Source organism: Onychostruthus taczanowskii, unplaced genomic scaffold, assembly GCF_017590055.1.
Source record: "Onychostruthus taczanowskii isolate IOZ18803 unplaced genomic scaffold, ASM1759005v1 scaffold98, whole genome shotgun sequence".
In the NCBI taxonomy this organism is placed as follows: domain Eukaryota; kingdom Metazoa; phylum Chordata; class Aves; order Passeriformes; family Passeridae; genus Onychostruthus; species Onychostruthus taczanowskii.
In genome coordinates this window covers 1951699-1965083 of record NW_024507879.1, presented here as the reverse complement: position 1 = coordinate 1965083, position 13385 = coordinate 1951699, and the positions used below count along the sequence as shown (strand labels likewise).

At 56.1% G+C, this 13385-nt stretch overlaps 2 protein-coding genes across 3 annotated transcripts in view; one reads left to right on the top strand and one right to left on the bottom strand.

Moving 5' to 3' along the window:
* The window catches only part of CDH23 (cadherin related 23), a 177989-nt gene that overhangs the window by 146281 nt on the left and 18323 nt on the right, over positions 1-13385 (top strand). The gene's annotated exons all lie outside the window — the stretch shown is intronic.
* On the bottom strand, positions 2799-13112 carry VSIR (V-set immunoregulatory receptor). Of its 2 annotated transcripts, none has more exons than XM_041427244.1 (7): positions 12871-13112; positions 7894-8352; positions 7179-7226; positions 5801-5908; positions 4377-4404; positions 3748-3935; positions 2799-3514 (listed from the first exon to the last, which is right to left on the bottom strand). In XM_041427244.1, the coding sequence occupies exons 1-7, from the start codon at positions 12932-12934 to the stop codon at positions 3477-3479; spliced, it is 933 nt and encodes a 310-aa protein (XP_041283178.1). In that variant the 5' UTR covers positions 12935-13112; the 3' UTR covers positions 2799-3476. The 2 variants fall into 2 exon arrangements, with proteins under 2 accessions (XP_041283178.1, XP_041283179.1); XM_041427245.1 differs by having other exon boundaries at positions 3748-3932.

The window sequence follows — 13385 nt, the reverse complement described above, 5'->3', positions numbered from 1 at the left end:
TGCCAGGACCAGGGGGAATGGCTTCAAACTGGAGAGAGGGTTGATATGAGACCCCACCCATCATCCCATGGTGTGGGGAAGTGATTGTTTTGCTTGGGATGTTGTTTGTACCTCTGAGGATGTCTCAAAAAGTCAAAAGAGCAAATACCATGTGAGCCATTTTCCAGCTCTGAGTCCCTTCTAACCCCATGTCTCTGCAGAGAGGGGAGCGAGCACCCACGTGCACATGGTGAGATGAGCTGACACCTTGTGTGACACTCTGCCATCCTTCCTGTCGCCCACCTCCACCTGCTATCTCTCACCATCTCTCTGCCCTGCCCACAGAGCTCTGCCTGCAAAGCCCTGCTCTACATTTTGATGAAACAGGTCACAGCCAGCAGTGCAAACTGTGGCTGTGATTCTCACTTCAGGCTTTGCACTCTCAGCTCCTCCCTCCTGGCTGGTTCACACTCCAGCTTCTGCATCACCATCTTTTCCATTAGTTGTACTGTCACTGAGGCTTAAACCTAGCTAAATCACTTCCCCCAGAATGAGAGAAGGCTGTGCTGTGGCTGCAGCACATGATGCCACCAGCTCCTCCTTGTCCCCGTCACTGTGGATGTGGGACACTGATCCTGGTGTGCTGAGGAATGCCATGTGCTGAGCTGGCAAATCCCGTTGCCGTGGCAATGGCCGCTTCCCTTCCCGGTGCCAGCAGGGACAAGTGGCACGGCTCGTCATTCCACGCTGCCCAGGCAGTGTCCCAGCCTGTCCCCACAGGCTCTGCTGTGTGCCCACCGTGTCACGAGCACGCGTTATGCCAGCAGCAACAATCCGAACCCCAGCGACACAAAGTGCCCAGTGACCCAATTCCTGAGTGGGGAGAGGAGTTCTGGCCCTTCTCAGAGCTCGGGGACACTCAGGGCTTGGGAAAGGCTGTCAGGAGTGCTGCTGGGTGCCCGCTGGCCTCACGCCTGCCTGGGGAAATGATGTCTGTCAGGGGCTTGCTGCCTGCCAGAAATTGGGCTTTCACAAGGAGCTGCAGGCTGAGGCAACAATGCACAAAAGGGGGTGATTGTTTGTAGTTTGTACACCCATCCGTGGGTTTCGAGGTTTGGCCTTCTCCGTGTGGGAGACAGAGACAGAGGAGATGGAGCTGAGAGAGGACTGGGAAGTCCTCACTTGGAAGTGGTGATCTGGGATGCCCAGGACAGCAAGGGAGCAGGGAAGACTGGCCAAGAGGAATCTCTTGGGACCAATGTGGGAAATGTGGGAACAAAAGGATAAAATGCTGCTGATAAAATAAGAATATTTTCATTTTAAAAAGCATTGCAGGAGAAAAAAAACCTTCGCAAGCTGGTGAGCTGCAGCTGGAAGATGTGTGGGAATTGCAGGAGTCACCTGGGCACTGTCTGGCCCTGGGGCAAGCCAGCAGCTGCACCTCCCCAAGGGCTGGCCCTGCTCCAGAGTGGTTGGGAGCTTCCTGCAGGAAGGTCTCTGCCCAAGGAGCTTGCAGCACCCTGTGCACCTGCTGGCACCCACAGCCCCAGGCACTGGTGGCTCCAGCAAGGCAGGGTGGATCCTCACTGCCCAGGTGTTGGTCTTGCTGATGACACAGCTGTGCCATCTTCTCCATGGAACTAGGGACTGAGTGGGAACCCAGCACCCCCATGCCAGGACTCTTGCTCCAGAATGCATGGAAGCCTGGGAAGCCATTTCTTCTCTCTCCCAGAAGTCTTTAGTTTTCCTTCTGGAGGGGAAACTGATGCCACTCAGTGCCCCAACATGCCACACCAGAACCTCTGGCAGAGCTTAGCTCTGCCTGCAGCACCAGGTATCCCAAAAAATGGGGTTCCTGCCACACAGAGCAAAACCTGTTTCCAACAAAGCTTCCTTCTGTCATCAGGCAGTGCATTCTTTAGGGAACACAGTGACTTGGAGAGGCTTTCAAAGCCGTTAGGACCTGCAGGCAGGCAAAACCCCGGCGTGCCTTTCCAGCTGGAGCTGCTGAGACAGGGAGAAGGAAGTGCTGGAGGCACCAGCTGCTGGATTCCCCTGCAAAGCTGGGAAAGGGCTGAGCCGTGGGTGGCAAAAAAGTCCCATGCTCAGGACGTTCCATCCATGGTGCACAGGGGTGTGGGTGCTGCCTTCTCCTTCACCCCTGAACCACCTTGTGGGTGCTCCTGCTGAAGCCAATGTGGATTAATCAAATCCTGCAGCTCCCCAGCCCATTCCAGAGGCAAAGACTGTTTCTTCCAGCCGTGCAGTGTGGAAATTTGTGTGCTGCCAAGGATGCTCTGCCTGGCCATGCTGCCTGGTGGTTGCTCAGGTCTGACTTTGTTTTGCTATGACTAATGTTTATGTTTGTCTCGTGGCTATTTTTTTATCCACCTTACAACAAAAAGAAAAACAAGAGGGAAGAAAAAAAAAAAAAACCAAACAAAACCAAACACACTCTGAGTAACAGTGTCTGCCACAAGCTTTGATATCATCGCCAGGGCTGAGTCACGCTGGAGCCCTAGTTTCTTTTGGATAAGCAGTGCCAGATGCTGTTGCTCAGATGCTGCACGAGCACCCATGTGCCCCAGGGCATCACAGAGTCCTCTCCCAGCTCTGGCTGCTCTGGCCCTGCTGGCACAGGAGGGCAAGGGGAAGCCTTCCATAGCATTTCCCACTGTGCCTCCCATGCCTCCACCTCTCCACAGGGACCTCAGCCACCTCACAGGAACATCCTGCAACACCCTCCAGATGAACTTCCTAACTGACAGGCATTAAAAAAAAAAAAAAAGAAAAAAAACCTCAAATGAAAACCATAAACATCCTTTTTTCCTTTTAATCAGCACTGATAATGAAACAAACAGAAAGATAAATTGCCCTGATCCCAAGCCAAGGATAAAACTGCAGCAGAAATAAGGCTCCTCCCAACTTGTGTTCTGCTGAAAGGCAGCAGCATCTCCAGTCCATGGCCATTTCGAAAGGCTGGTAATGAAAGAGGGCTCTGGTGGCAGCAGGGAGCCTCTCCCCTTCCTGTTTTGCAAAGAAAAAGGTAGTACAAGGTTGGCTGGTGATCCTGTTTTGTTCCATGCTGAATAAAGTATTTTACCATCCACTCCCAGAGAGGATGTTCAGTCAAGGATCCAGAAACGTGTTGATGTTGCAGAGCTGAGACCCTGGCAATAAGTTAATCCTCAGGGAAGTCTGCAGGTGCAGAACATCCTTCAGAACATCCCCACATCCTCAATTTTCAGCCAGTCTCTAAAACGTGAGCAGTACAGAGCCACACACTTCTCCATGGAAACAGGTAGTTAAAAATCGAAATCCCAGCAAGAGAGGTTCACTTCCAGTCCCAGAGCAGTGGCAGGATGGGAGACAAGGGCAGGGATCCTGCACACAGTTTCATTTCTTAAGGCACTGCTGCCCTGGCCCTGCCACCCTCCTGGGGCTGTTGTCTTGGTGAGCACGGCGTGCTCTGCAGGATGTGGTTTCCCCTGGGGTCTTCAGGCTTTCAAGGAATTTGGTGAGTCAGGAACAGGATCTGGAAAAGGCATACCAAGGATATTAGTCCAGCTTACAGCTGAAGGGATATCATTCCAAGAAGTGATCAAACCCTACTTCTGCATGGAAAAGAGAAGGTTTAGGTCCATCCCATCTTTCAAGCCACTGGACTCGATGTCCCACACAACACCAAGTTTCCCACTGATATTTAATCCCCCGCTTTCCCCTTTCCTTCCCACCTTCCAGAGGGGCTCAGCATTGCCAGTCACTCACCCAGGGTGGGGAAGAAGCAGTCCCCGGGCCCGGGGGGGGACAGGGGGGTGTTGGGCTCCGAGAGCAGATGCCGGCCGGACTCGGAGGGCAGCCTGCTGGCCAGGTAGCACAGCTGGGGCCGGGGCCGGGGCTCCGCGCTGGCCGACGGCGCCGCCTCGAACACGGGGTTCTCGATGCCCTGGGCGCTGCTGCGGGACGGGAGAGGCGTTTGCGTCTTTATTTCAGGACAGTCTTTTTATCCCCAGCGGTAAAAAAAATAGCAGGTTTTTGGCTGAGCATTGGGAACAGGCAGGCAGGGCAGGGAGCAGGTTCAGGCCGTGGCATCTCAGGCCAGTACAAGGGGGAAAGTTCAGCCAAAGTGGTTTCAGGCTCTTCCTGGGGTGCAGGGAGAGGCAGGTCCTTGAAAAACGGAAGGAGGAACTTTCCATGTGGAGAGAGGGAAGAGAAATAGCGATTTCCCAGAAAGGGAAAGGACTCAGGGCAGGGGTCACACTAGCACCCCTTTCATTCTGTCAGGCTGGGGATATGTGCCAGCTTCAAGGGGAAGGAGGAAAAAACAAGACCTGTGCAGGGTCTGGGATGCAGGCTGAAGGGCATGTGAGGAGCTGGGAGCTCGTGGGTTTCCTTACCTATCCATCCTGACAAGCTCATGAGCACCTGCCAAAGACAAAATGTTTGGGGTGAGTGCTGGCAGCACAAGGCCCAGCATCAGGTCCAGACCCACTGCCAGGGCTGTGTTCTGGTGTCTTATCCACCTCCAATTCCTCCTCTCCCTTTGCATTCCTCCCTCCCTCACTGCTTCTTTAGCCCTCTGCTTTGCTCCCAAACCTCCTTCTCTGCATCCCTGCCTTCTCCCACTTGTTCACTCCCCAGCCCAGCTTCCTCCCAGATGGAGACCACAGGCTCCAAAGAAGGGGAAGAGACACTTCTGCAGGCGTGGGGTGAAGTGAGGTGCAGCTGCAGTCCGGCCCCACTCGTGCCCAGATGCACTCAGCACCGTCCTGGGGCTCTGCAAACACCACCTGGCACTTGGCTGCCCTGTCTGGCTGGGCAGCACTGGGTTAGGCATTCTCTCACCCCCAGATCCCATAGCCTGTGTTACTGGGCTCTGCTGGATGCTCAAGTTTTGGCCCAAACTGTGCCAAAGAAATGTGCTGGGTGGAAATAACCTGGCCCATGATACCTGAGAGGCAAACCCCCCTGGATTTTTCCTGCCCTCTGGGGATGAAGTAGCATCCAGGTGATGTTTTGCAGGTGGAGGTGGGAGCTGCAGCCCAGGCACTGCTAAAGGGGTGCCTGAAGGGCATGGCTGTGGAAAGCACAGTTCCCATTCTGGTGGCTGGCACTGTGCCCTCTTGCTTCTGCACAAACTACTTCTCCAAAGGTCTCCTCGGAGCCACCCAGCCTCCCACCGAGCTGGGAGAGGAAAACCACAGGGCCCCGCTTGCCCAAGGGCTGATGAAATGGCTCTGCCAGTTAAGGTGGTGCCCCTTTCCGCTTAATTACCGAAATCTCGGGGAGCCAAGCACGGGCAGGAGCTGGCAGCCAGCTCTGCCTCAGCACAGCCTGGGCTTCCAGGGCTGGGGCAGCAGAGGGGAGAGCTGGCTTGCTGCAGTCCTATGGCCACAGACATGTCAGGGGTATTTTTAAAGAGGAGGGTGAGAAAAAGGGCAAATAATGCTTTTCAGTCACTTAGAAGGCAAAGCTTCTATTTTGGCTGTGCAGTGAGGAGAGGGATGAGACAATGAGATGGCTCTCACAGTGGATGTGGAGGAAAGGGCTCAGCAGGGAGCATCCTCACAGTCTCAGAGCCTCCAGCACGCTGCTGGTGTCCCCTCCTATCCCACACTCCTCACCAGCAGCCTGCAGGCATGCCTGGTCCTTCCCAGGACAGCTCTGGGAGGCACCTGGCAGGGACCTGTTTTTGGGCCACCTCACACCACCCCCATGGGACCTGGAGCAGCTGGAGCAGCTGATCCCAGTGGGGCACATCCCATCCAGCCCTGCCAGGCTGGTGCAGCCCAGGAGGTGAGATGGGGGTCCTGGTACATACGTCTGCTGCTGGCAGCTTGTCTCTGCTTGTAAATGAGGAGCAGGATGAGGGGCAGGCAGAGGATGCCCACGATGCAGGCGCCCGTGGCCAGCGCGGCGGCTGTGATATCTGCAACAGAAGAGTAGAGATGAACCCTCCCGTTGATCTTCCCTTTCCTTGGCTTCCCCAAGCCAAAATCACAGGATCGTTTAGGATGGAAGAGACCTTAAAGACTGTTAAGTCCAGCACAGGGCAAGCCCACCTTGCCTCAGAGCTGGTGTAGTGTGGCTCCCACACACACAGGATTCACACCGGGATGCGTTGCCAGCTGTGGAGATAAGCTTTGAGGTGTCCTGTTAGAACCCCAGCCAAAGTCCTTCATTGCTGCAGGACATCCCAAGGTTTTTGGTCTTCTAGGTATGAGGAGAGAAGGTCTGATAAAGCTCCCAGCAACTTTGGAGCACTGACTCTGACCCACTGTGCTCAAAGTGCTCAGGCATCAAATCAAAGGGCTTGTTAGCCACAGCCTCTGCTAATTAATGTGCCCCTGGAGAATGTCACCCACAGAGGCTCCCAGAAAGGCTGGCAGCCTGCAGGCACATCTGTGACCATCAAGGTCCTTGTGGGATGGCTCGTGGTGAGGCTGAGGGATGCTTAAATCAAGCAGCTCCTCTCCTGCACATCCACCTGAAGAAGCAGCTTCTTTGCCTGTGTGTCTGTGTTTTAGGAGGGGACATTTTTCTCTTTTTTCCTGACAGGGCAGGGTGTCCCAGCACTTGGGACTGAAGGTTAGGGAGAAGAAAACACAGCTCATGGGGACCAGGAGCTGCTTGCCTTGTCTGGGCATGCTGCAAAATAATTTTAGCCAAATCTGCCCATTCAGGATCCAGCAAAGAGGGACAGACAGAGCAACCCAGGGAGAAACCAGCTGCACAGTGAAGTGTGGACATCTCCATGTCTAGACACAGCTCTGGGGGAGCCCCACTTTGTCTGAGCACTCAAGCAAGATTTGGGTTTCCCCTGCTCGAGGCAGAGGTGGCCCAGGCTTGGGGTGTAGCAAGAGGTTCCTGCAACTCTTTACCTTTCTGTCCCTTCCCATTTGCTCGTGGCAGCAGCCACTAAATCCCTGTTGTGGGAGGGGGCTCAGGTGCTTCAGAGCAGCAGGGTGAATGGTCTCCTTGGGCTTCAGGACACTCATGTCCAGGTGATGAGTTGAAGAAGGCTCTCCTTAGCCTGGGGATGTGCCTGTCATGCACATCCTGTTGGAAAAGCACTGGAAACCACCCTCCCAACAGCCAGCTGAGAGGTTGTGTGTGGGCACCGGTGTGTTGGCACTGATCCCTAGGGAATGCATGGGGCAGGATGGCGAGCAGAGCCTTGGAAAGAGCAGCACCTTTACCTTTGCCGGTGGCAGTGTGAAATGTGCAGTTTTGAAGCCCTCCTTTGCCTGCAGAAGAGAACAGAAAAGCTCAGGATTTGCTCAGGTCCCACAGAACTCCTGACCTGATGGCTGTCCCTGTCTTTTCTCCCTGGTGTTGAGAACATCATCCCAGAGCAGCCCAAAGCAGGAGTTTAATCCTGGCAAGTGTTCAGTGAGATCCCTGCTGCAAGACCTCCTTTGTCCATGGCAGCAGAGCCCATCCCTGACTGTGCAGCCAATTTTTTTTTTTTTTAATCTAAAAGAAAAGCTATCTAACACTGCAGATCAAGGCCAGGAGATGCCTTCCCCTCCCTCATGCCTCTCCCACTGGGCTGCTGTCCCAAGGTTATCTGTGAGCCCTCACCCAGGCTTGCACCACCAGCCAGCTCCTTTTAAGTTGAGGCTTGTTTTCTTCTCTGCCAGAAGGAGGTTGAAGAAGATCAGTGAAACTATGTACCATGGATTTTATTGCATTCCAGCCTCTCGAGTTATTAAGATTTTTTTTCTTTTTTTTTTTTTAATGTTTCACTGCTCTCTAGCTCTAATTCAAACCTTCAACTTTTGACTTCTGGAACACGCCCTGCTCTTCCAACATCAGCACACGCTGACCCCTAGCCCCAGAGCTGCATCCCCCACCACCCCTTCCCTGGCCCCGTGCCCTGGCACGGCTGCAGGGCTGGCAGGGCAGCCTCACCTCTCTGGATCTGCAGCTCCACGAAGCCATGAGCCACCTGCATGGTGTGGGGCTTGCCGTGACCTTCCCGCCTGACCTCCACGGCGTAGCAGCAGTAATTCCCGCTGTCCTGCAGCGTCAGGTTCATCACCACGATGTGGAAGGCGCCGTGGTGGTCCAGGACAAACTCCACGCCGTGGTGGCCGCTTTGCCGCCCCGCGGGTGGTTTTTGGGAGGCGTTGGCCGGCAGCTGGTGGTGCCTGCCGAGGTCGTGGCGCAGCTCCTTGTCGGTGACGTTGCGGATGTGCCTCTTGTCGGAGCAGCTCTGGTCGCCCGTGCTGCTGAAGTACCAGGTTTTGTAGAGCAGGTCGTGCCGCTCGGCCAGGGCGCCGCTGATGCGGCAGCTCAGCGTGACGTTCTGGCCCTCGGGGCAGACACACAGAGAGTACGGCGTGGTGATCAGGAAAGCTGCTGCTCCTCCTGCCAGGGAGACAGTACCAAGTCAGAGCCTGGGTTTACCCTGAGGTTGTAGCAAAACTGGCCCAAAAAGCACTGCAAACCCACCACCGATGTTGGCAAAGGGTGGGGAGGCCCTGGCATGGGTTGCCCAGAAGAGCTGTGGCTGTCCCATCCTTGGAAGTGTCCAAGGCCAGGCTGGATGATGCTCTGAGCAACCTGGGATAGTGGAAGATGTTGAAACCACATGATCTTTAACTCCCTTCTAACCCAAATCTTCCAGGATTTTGTAGCAGGGCTGGGAGCAGAACTTCACCCTAGAAATCAACCCTGCAGGAGAGACCTGCTTTAAATGCAGTTAAGCACCTGCATCAGGGAGGCAGAAGCTCCCTGGGGCCAGCAGAGGTGTGGGGCAAGGAGGCAAAGGAGGACAAGAGGAGAAGCAAGGCAGCAGGGTTAAGGCTTGTGAAGGAGGAAACACAAGCACAGCTGGGCCAGCTGCAAAAAAAAATAAAAGGAGCGAAAACAAACAGAAAAGTTCTAGGAGGAGCAGTGCCCCACCCCCCTTCTCCCCCAGATGAGGCGGGGAGCAGGTCCCACCCTCCTTGTTTTTCAGCCCCCAGGGAGGAAAATGGGGAACTGGCTGATGCTGACAGTGAGGAGCTGCTGGAAAATGAAAACAATTTTCAGAAAGAAATTCTGGAATGTGGGCAGGAGGCGTGGCAGAAGTGGGAGCAGGAGGCACTGCTGGTTTGTCCCCAGCACATGGGTGGGGGATACTGCTGGGTAAGGGGAGCTGTGCTTGAGGGGAGGGAAAAGTGCAAAGCCAGGAGAGGTTTTGGTGCTCTGGCCCTGCCACTCCTTCATGTTTGCAGAAGCATTAACGTCACTTTGAAAGCAGGAGAAAAAGCAGATTCTGGGTTTATTTACTTTAAATTACTGTGGAAAAGAGATTTCTGGGGCTGGTTTGCAGCAGAGAAGATGTTACAAGGACAAGATGGTTTTTTTTTAATTTGGTAACATCCTGTTGTGCCACGTTTTGCTTTGAGGTTTCTCGCTTGCTATATCGAGAGGGCGTCAGTCACAGGCAGGGCGTGATGAGCCTGCCTGCAAACACCCAGCCAGGCCAGGGGCTCCCCACTGCTGGGCCACCCTGAGAGCATCCTCCTCCTGAGAGCAGAGGCACTGTGTCACCTGCCTGGTCCGGGGCTCTGCTGGAGAGAGTGAAACCAGAAACATGTTCCCACCCCTGGTGGTTATCTCTGACTCTTAGGTGACAGTGCAAGAGCAGCCCCTGAGCCGCTGCCCGAGGGTGCTCTGCAGGGAGAGGGAGGCTTTGGGAAGGAATCAGCCCCACTGCACTCCCTGCTCTGGAGCCCACAGTGCCAAGGAGTCCCCAGGGGCAGGGCTGGCGTGACCTTTGCCTGACCACTCGGGCTAATTGCTTCCTGCTCCCCACAGCACGTGCAGAGCACATCCCGGAGCTGCTCTGGGGCAGAGGTTTCTGCAGCCTGAGCTCAGCGCTGCCTCGTTCAGTCTCGTTTCCAAGCCCTGACTCCTCCTTCTCCTGGGGTGCTGCTGGGGCCAGGATGCACGGCCAGGCTGGAGGGGTTCTGGCAGGCAGCAGAGCGGGTCCCCCAGCTCCTTGCCAAAACACTGAGCACAAAAGGCACTTCAGATGTGCTTCTGATACCTGCTGCAAGGGGAAGTGCCCCATTCACATCGGGGGTCTCCTGGGAGCCAGAGGAAGGGAAGCCGGGGCTCTATTGGAGGAAGCCACACTTCCAACACCTTCCAAAAGTATCTGCAGGAGTCTTTTGTTTTCCACACACCCCCCTCAGATGAAGTAGGGCTCATCCCCGCACAGTTTGCGAAGCTCTGCCTTGCTAAACCATCCAGCCTCCACCTCCGGAGCTTGATGGGAACCGTCTGGATGGAAAGTCAGCACAGCCCACGCTTTCGGGGAGGGGCAGAGGTTACCATGTGTGCAGCCTTCGGCATTACAGGCTCCCCTTCCTTCTCCTCAGCGGGAGAAGGCTCTCAAAAGCCTTGGAGTGGAGGGGAAAGCAGCTGGCAAGGCACGGTACAGCCCAGAGCAGCGCCAGGGCAGTTGATGCTCTCTCCCCAAGATGTACCGAGGCTTCAAACACATGCTGGATGCCAGATGGAGCCCAGAGGAGACATCTTCTGGTAGTGTCTTTATACTAAAGCCCATGGATCTTTAATCTCCTGGACTTCTTCCATGCCCAGAGCCCAGGCTTGGCTCCTTCCACACGCCAGCTAAACCATTCCCTTTGAAGTCAGAGCTGCTGGCAAATGCCAGAATAAAGCCAGATGCCCATCTCTGCGCTTCTCCAGCTGGTTGGACCAACTGAGGGCTGAGCTGAGAGCTGTTGTCACCATCTGGTAAAGGCAGAGGAGGTGTCAAGCAGAAGTGCCCCTTTTCCTCTTTGGCACCTCAGTAACTTTGTCTCCAACCATTGGTGTATGGGTGCGGCACAGAGCCCGGTGCAGTGTTGGTACCTCCCAGTGCTGGCTGGCATCACTCTCCTGACACCTGGGAATTCTGTTTTCAGACAAAGAAACACAAAAAAGTGCAGAAAGCTGTGCTGCTTGGCTGACCAACAGCTTAAATAAGTCAGGATTTCACACCAAATTCTGGGTCAGTGACCAAAAGCCTCTCCTGGCTGCTTCTCCTGTGTTTGGTCCCTGGCCCTGGCAAGCTGGGGTTTGATCTGCACCCCTGTGCTTGGCAGAAGTGATTTCCACTCCTTCCACTCCAAGGAGATCTGCAGGGATCAGGGGATGGAGCCTTTGGAGGGGCTCACCTGCTGCAGAGGAGGGGCTGCTGGAGACAGAGGTGGAGCAAGGAGCTCTGCTTGCTTCCTCTTCTGGGAGTTCTTGTAGCAGGCTCACATCAAAGTGCCCCGAGCCCCATCATCACCGTGCTGTGATTATGCCTCAGAGTTATCAGCCAGGTGAGATGTGCAGGGGCATCCCTAGCTCTGCAGAAGTACCTTGAGCACGAGGGAAAGAGGAGAGAAAAAACTTGCTGGAGATGCCCGAGACATGCTAACAGCCCTCATCTCCTGCACCCCAGGGGCCAAATGGCTTTCCATCAGTGGGGTTCCCATCATCCAGGCAGTGGAGGGAGCAGCCTCGGGGGGTCCTGCCTTGCTCCTCTTCCAGCACAGCCCTGGCTCGGGGATGGCACTTTGGATGCGATTTTGGGAAGCCCAGCTCAGCTGCCGTGCTTTAGGGGGAGAGGAGCCACTTCCCTATCCACCTTGCTGCCAGCATCCCCAAGCTGGATATCTCCAAGGGCTACTTCTCCATCAATCCCTGCTAAAATTAGCCGGGGGCTCAGAAAGTTTTGGCAGGTGTGGGGTTGCGCAAAGCTGAGTTCCTCTGGCACCAGCCTCACACTGAGCATCAGCATCCAAGCTTCTTGCATTGCAGAAGGTCTGAAGTTCAGTCCCAGCGCCCCAGATGCATCAATGAAATCATCCAAATCCCTGTGGAGATGCTGGGAATTGCTCCCTGATGACTCGGAGGAGAAGCAAAACATGGTTCAATGCACACCAGCCTTGCTGTCCCAGAGGAGAGAGGAAGCACCTCTGGCCCCATTGCAGTGGGGCACCTTTGGGGATCTTTTCTCCACTGGCAGAAATCGTGGAGGCAGTCGCTTTGTCCCGGGAGAGAGGGTGAAGCCAAGCCCGATGCTCATCCTCCGCCTGCGCAGGCAGGGAGGGATCATGGTCCTTCCCAGCTTCATTCTCTGAGTCGCCGTCCAGGGTGGAACCGCGGTTTTAATGCCACCGCCCCCGCTCCGCCGCCTGGCCCCGGAGCCCCGAACGGAAACGCTGCCTGCCGGGGCTGGTGCGAGTCGGGCATGAAGCAGCCCCCTCCCAAAGCATCCCGCTGATAAGCAGCCAGCGAGCTTCCAGCACTGGGAAGCGCTCGCTCCGGGGAAAGGCAGCTCGGCAGCCACTCACGGTGGCCCTGGCCACGGCTGCTTGCCCGCCCGGAGGAGCTGCCCGGCACATCCCGGCGGAGCGCAGCATCCTTAGAGAGGGCATCCCAGCCCCGCTCGCACAAATCCCCCCTCTCCGCTCCCCCTGGGCTGTTGGAGGGGTCTTCTCACCGTGGCACAGCCGGGGACCCCCACCGTGCCAGGAAAAAGTGCCGTGCGGGGACGGAGCAGCTTTCCCAGCCCGGGGTCTCCAGTGGGAGGCTGGAGGGGACAGGGGGCTGCTTCCCTTCCACGCATGTTAGATCAAAGCGGAGGAAGAAAGAAAAAAAACAGTCTCAGAGTTTTAGAGCAGCAGTTCCCCTGTGGCCCCTTTACCCCAGCACAGCCAGCACGGTGTGAAACGCTGCCTTGACCCCACACACACCAAAATCACGGGGGAAGAGAGCGAATAACGCCCCAAACACCCCGGATCCCTTGTGCCGAAGCACAGCCCCGGGCAGGCGAGCACGGTGCCCCAGAGAGGAGATTTTCTCCGGGCAGGGAGGAGAGCAAAGCGAGCTGGAGCTTACCGTGGGAAGCGAGCAGGCAGAGCGCAGCCAGGAGCAGCCCGGATCGGGGGGACGCTGTCCCCATGGTGGCGGGGTGGCCGGGGAGAGGTGGCCTCTGCGGAGCCACCGCACTGCTCTGAGCAGCCCCGCAGCGACAGCCGGACTTGGACACACAGGAAATTTCATTGCGATTCGCGCGGCGCTGCGGAGAACGGCGAGCACCCCCCGGAGGTGAGAGGCTGCAGGGAGCGCCCGCGGGTGGGCATCGCTCCGGACCCCTCCTCCTCCTGCCTCTGCTGGGCTTCTTCCCTTACAGCCTCGCTGCGTACATTTTTGGGGGCTTAAGGAGGGTGCTCGCCGTGCCGAGGGGCTTGCGGGTGCTGGTCTCCATCCCTTTTCCCAGCAGGAGCTGATTTGTCGGGCCGGCTTGTAACTTGGCTCGCAGTTACTGTTTTTCCCCTTGTTTGTGAGGATTAAGGAGGCAGAACCTCTCCTGGGATGAACGGGCAGCAGATACAGGGAAGGGTTACTCAGAG

What these genes read in the sequence shown, in the direction of transcription:
- VSIR (XM_041427244.1), bottom strand. Translation starts at nt 12,934, where the DNA reads ATGGGGACAGCGTCCCCCCGATCCGGGCTGCTCCTGGCTGCGCTCTGC. An exon ending in TCACACTGCCACCGGCAAAG is followed by an intron (nt 5,909 to 7,178) that starts GTAAAGGTGCTG and finishes CTTCTGTTGCAG; the next exon opens with ATATCACAGCCGCCGCGCTG. An exon ending in ACAAGCTGCCAGCAGCAGAC is followed by an intron (nt 4,405 to 5,800) that starts GTATGTACCAGG and finishes TGTCTTTGGCAG; the next exon opens with GTGCTCATGAGCTTGTCAGG.